At 43.2% G+C, this 5,012-nt stretch overlaps 1 protein-coding gene across 1 annotated transcript; it reads left to right on the forward strand.

Annotated features, from left to right (window-relative positions):
- Window positions 1–796: 796 nt before the first annotated feature.
- Window positions 797–1,738, forward strand: LOC125401551 (olfactory receptor 2V2). Its single transcript, XM_048435865.3, has one exon. The coding sequence runs from the start codon at window positions 797–799 to the stop codon at window positions 1,736–1,738; it is 942 nt and encodes a 313-aa protein (XP_048291822.2).
- Window positions 1,739–5,012: the final 3,274 nt, after the last annotated feature.

A 5,012-nucleotide genomic window follows, 5' to 3' on the forward strand; every position in this document is an offset into this window, starting at 1 on the left:
TCAGAATAAATATATAAGAGCAACTGGAAGCATAGCTACAAAATCAGGAAAAAGGTTCTCATTTTTTTACAGTGCAGATTGTGAGTCAAAGTAAATATTTTCTTAAATCACATACAAAAAAAATCTTGGAAATGCCATTGAGGGGAGGACAATGTTGAAATCGTCAGAGTATGAAGCTAATGTTAAAAGCTGCAGTCATGATCTGTCACTCAATTGTTTGTAATTATTTATTGTTTTATTGTTGTTTGATGGCTTTTTTTTAAAGAAGTGTATAATCATTACAGAACCCAGAGTGGCCTCGAACTCATGATCCTCCTGTCTCAGCCTCATGAATTGCTGAGATGATAGACCTACACCAGCACACCCAGAAAATTTGTTCTTTTGTTTCCCCTGAGGTTCAGTATTTTCGTAAACATCATCAATATTGCTTTTTTTAAAAGGCATAATTTCATGCTATTTGTGTTTGTTCCTATGAAATTGGATAATGTCACTGACTCTCTTATAAGAGCCTCTCCAGTTTGAGAGTGTAAAATGCTTACCTAGCGTGCCTGAGACCCCTGGTAGAACGTTTAGTACAGAGATAAAGAAGGAGAGAGAGAAAGTGTGTTTCTCTCTCTCTCTCTCTCTCTCTCTCTCTCTCTCTCTCTCTCTCTCTTTCTGTGTGTGTGTGTGTGTGTGTGTGTGTGTGTGTGTGTGTGTGTGTAAGTCAGAGATACCTCTGGAAGGGACAGAGGTATGAATAAATCTGTCTTTGTTCATGCTTTCAGATGATCCAGTATGACAACTGAGCACAGTGATGTGGCTGAACCAGTCATCCACAGATGACTTCATCCTCTTGGGCATCTTCTCCCACAGCCAGACTGACCTGGTCCTCTTCTCTGCAGTTATGGTGGTCTTCACAGCAGCGCTCTGCGGGAACGTTCTCCTCATCCTCCTCATCTACACTGACTCCCGGCTTCACACTCCCATGTACTTCTTCCTCAGTCAGCTCTCCCTCATGGACCTCATGTTGGTCTGCACCAATGTACCAAAGATGGCAGCCAACTTCCTGTCTGGTAGGAAGTCCATCTCCTTTGTTGGGTGTGGCATACAAATTGGACTTTTTGTCTCTCTTGTGGGGTCTGAGGGGCTCTTGTTGGGACTCATGGCTTATGATCGCTATGTGGCCATTAGCCACCCACTTCACTACCCTGTCCTCATGAATCAGAAGGTCTGCCTTCAGATCGTTGGGAGCTCTTGGGCCTTTGGTGTAGTAGACGGCCTGGTGCAGATGGTGGTGGTAATGACCTTCCCCTATTGCCACTTGAGGGAGGTGGACCACTTCTTCTGTGAGATGCTCTCCTTGTTGAAGCTGGCCTGTGCGGACACGTCCCTATTTGAGAAGGTAGGATTCGCTTGTTGCATCGTCATGCTGCTCTTTCCTTTCTCCATCATTGTGGCCTCCTATGCTCGCATCCTAGGGACCGTGCTCCGTATGGTGTCAGTTCAGTCCCGAAGAAGGGCTCTAGCCACCTGCTCCTCCCATCTGACTGCTGTCTCCTTCTTCTACGGGGCAGCCATGTTCATCTACCTGAGGCCGAGGCGTTACCGGACGCCGAGCCAGGACAAGAAGGTCTCTATCTTCTATACAGTCCTTACTCCTATGCTCAACCCCCTCATTTACAGCTTGAGGAATCGGGATGTGTTAGGAGCACTGCAGAAAGGGCTGGACCACTGCAGGATTGGCAGCCAGCACTGAGCTCTGGAGCTGGGCTCTGTCACTTTGTGGCTGTGTGGCAACCAGTAAACAATCCCCTCTCTGTGAGATTCAGTTTAATAACTAACAACAAGGTGCACGACAAGTGCTATCTTGGAAAGGACTTTATAAACCTTACACTATTACTAACTAACTGTGTGATGAATGGGGTTTCCCCTCCTTCTTTTGCAGAATTGTTTCTAAATATATAATAGAGTATGGAAGGCTTTGTTAACTCAAGCACCGAGTACCAGAACATTGAGATTGTTTTACTTATCTGTTAAAGTTAGAATGTTCCCCTCACCAGAAGACATAACCCTTCTTACTAACATTCACCATTCGTTCAGAGTTTATGTTCCAGACACTGGACCACATGTGATCATTTTTCTCTAATTACGAACTGTGTCATGTACCTTATTTGTTTATGAAGCTATCACTGGCCTGTTATTTACATAATAGAGCCTCCCATGAGTGGCATAAACGAAAAATCTTGTAGATAGCAGAAAACAAACCTCTGGAGTTCTTTTTAGAGATGCCTCGTCTTTATACTGTGAAACCTTAGGAAGACTGCTTCAATGAATAAAAATGGAACGTTTTGCTACTCAGGAGCAACAGGGTAAAGGCAGGTTTATTTTCATATTATATGCGTGAGACATAGCAGGTATTTATGGGAGTAACTGATGCATACAGTCCTATAGCAAAAAATGCCACCATCTAGCATTTTTGTTTTTATTTGCTCTTGCCTTCTTTCCTTCGCTTGAGGTTGAATCTCAATATGATGCTCAAGGTGACCTCAACCCTCTGGGTGCTAGAGGACTCTTCCTTATCCTTCTGACTGTTTAGAATAACATGTTTCCCCTCCAATAACACATAGCAAAATTTGAACTTTTCTTTGATGTCATTTGCTTTTCAATTATAAAATAGGACTCACATCCTCCTTGCTGAGCTGGGCATCAGTTGTTTGTCCACATTTGCAATAAAATAATCTTTTCATGGAAATCCAATTATCTTATTGAAAACAGAGAGCAAAGTGGGGGGTTCGAATTGAGTCCTGGAAGTTTTACTAAGTCACAAGAAAATGCTTGCTTTGTCTCAGCCTTTGGTTATGTATTAATAAGTACAATTTTAAAGGAAGGGGTTGACTGAGGTGTAGCTCTTTGGTAGCATGTCTGCTTAGCATGTGTGGGGTGCTGAACTCAATCCTAGCATTGGTGAAGGGGGCAGAGATAGAGACAAAGAGAGGAAGAAAGATAGCGGCAGAGAGAGACAGAGAGAGGGTTGCCATAGGGACTTGATACTAGACAGCCAACTGAGCTAACTTCTCAAAACAAACGTTTTGCAGAGAGCATGGTTATTTCACTGAACTTTGTAGGGGGCTTCCTTCCCCTAGAGCCCTAATTGTCAAAGGAAGTCCCCAAGGATTTGTGAAAATAGAAGCTGCCTTCCTTTGCCCAATAGCTGCCAGAATTTCCACTGTGTAAGTGTGCACAACTTCGGCCAGAATTTCCACTGTGTAAGTGTGCACAACTTTGGCCAGAATTTCCACTGTGTAAGTGTGCACAACTTGTGCCATTGGCCTGTTTCTGATACCTCCTAGGTGGTGCCCAATCCAGCAAACTAATTTTAGTGTTTATGGTACAAAATGTCTTCCTGGTATCTCTCCTCTTTCTTACCCCAACCACCTGCCATGTCCAATGTTTAATCAGATTCTCTTCTTCCAGGAGGTGCCCCTGGTTAAACCCGTGCACACTAAAATCTCCCTTGTAGCTTGCAAATATCAAACCATGCATGCTATTTACTAACCAGAACCATCCATCCATAAGCACTGAGCCTGTAGAATTAACTCATCCCTTTTTCAGGAAGATAAGAATTCACTTTAACAAGTTTTATATCGCTGGCTGTGGTGGTACAGATTTCTAGGAGGCTGGGGCAAGAGAGTTGCTTGATTCTAGGGATTATCAAGACTTGATCAATAAATAAAAACTTTAAATTTTGAAAAATTTTCTGTTATAAACTGGGTATGGTGAAAAATGTCTGTCACCCTATGACTCCTGGAGTGGAGGCGGGGAATTCAAATTTTTATTATCATCCTTAGTTACAAAGCAAGTACAAGGCCAACCTGCAATGCACGAGACCCCAGCTCTTCCCTACCAAGAAAAGGAGAATTCACTTGCCTGCCTGCATGTCTGCCTGCTATACACATAGTCCTGTGTAGAGTGGTGCATGCCTGTAATCCCAGTACTTGAGGGGGAGACTGGAGGATTGGAAGGTCTGGGATATTTGTCTTGGTTTAAAAATAAATAAGCAAATACTTTAAAAACAGTCTTAAAGAATGTTCTCCTGACCTTTATCTAAGTCATTACGGTAATCTGGGGTGCTTCTGTTTTATATGCTCCTTTTGGGTGTATACTATATGTTCGCTGCATTGCCTGGACAAAGGCCAGTTTGTTGTTACCGTGTTTGCAGTAGTGAGTATTAAACCCAGGACCTAGAAATGCTACACAAAGCTCTACTGTGAGTCTTAAAGCCAGGACCTGGATCTGCTATGCAGAGATCCACCACGAGCTCATACCCTTCATTCCGGACCAGGTTTTCAATGGACAGGAATCTACGCATCGGCTTCTGACCCCCAGACATTTGTGGACTTTCGGATCACAAGAAACTTGTATTTTTTTTCCAGGCATACAATTCAATTAACCGTACAATGTTTCTTATAAAATAAAAGCTATTGAAATAAAAACGACTCAGAAAGATGAGCTTCATGTTTTCTTCTGTCTGGAAAAATGCAGATTTTCAAAAACTGGGTTGGGGGTGATTTGGAGAGAGAATGGAGACCAACAGGAAGAGGGAAGGGGAGAGATGCTCCCCTGCTCTCATGAAGGGTCCCGCTTAGCCTTAGTATTCACCACACACACACACACACACACACACACACACACAGAGAGAGAGAGAGAGAGAGAGAGAGAGAGAGAGAGAGAGTCTTTGACTATAGCTGCTAGGCAACAGATCTACCTGATCCAAAGGGAGATTCAGTGCATGCCATTTATTATAGAAACAAATGGTTATTGTCTTTTTTATGTGTTTGGGTGTTTTGCCTGCTTATAGGTATGTGCCTAAGAAAGGTGTCAGATCCCCTATTTGTGTGTGCTTCCATGTGGATGCTGGCAACTGCACCCAGGTCTTCCAGAAGAGCAACCTGTGCTCTTAACTGCTGACCCATCTCCCCCACCCCGAAAACATGTTTTGTATGTGCAAAAATGAACCTAGATTGCATACA

This window comes from Myodes glareolus, chromosome 9 (assembly GCF_982192425.1).
Source record: "Myodes glareolus chromosome 9, mMyoGla1.1, whole genome shotgun sequence".
Taxonomy (NCBI): domain Eukaryota; kingdom Metazoa; phylum Chordata; class Mammalia; order Rodentia; family Cricetidae; genus Myodes; species Myodes glareolus.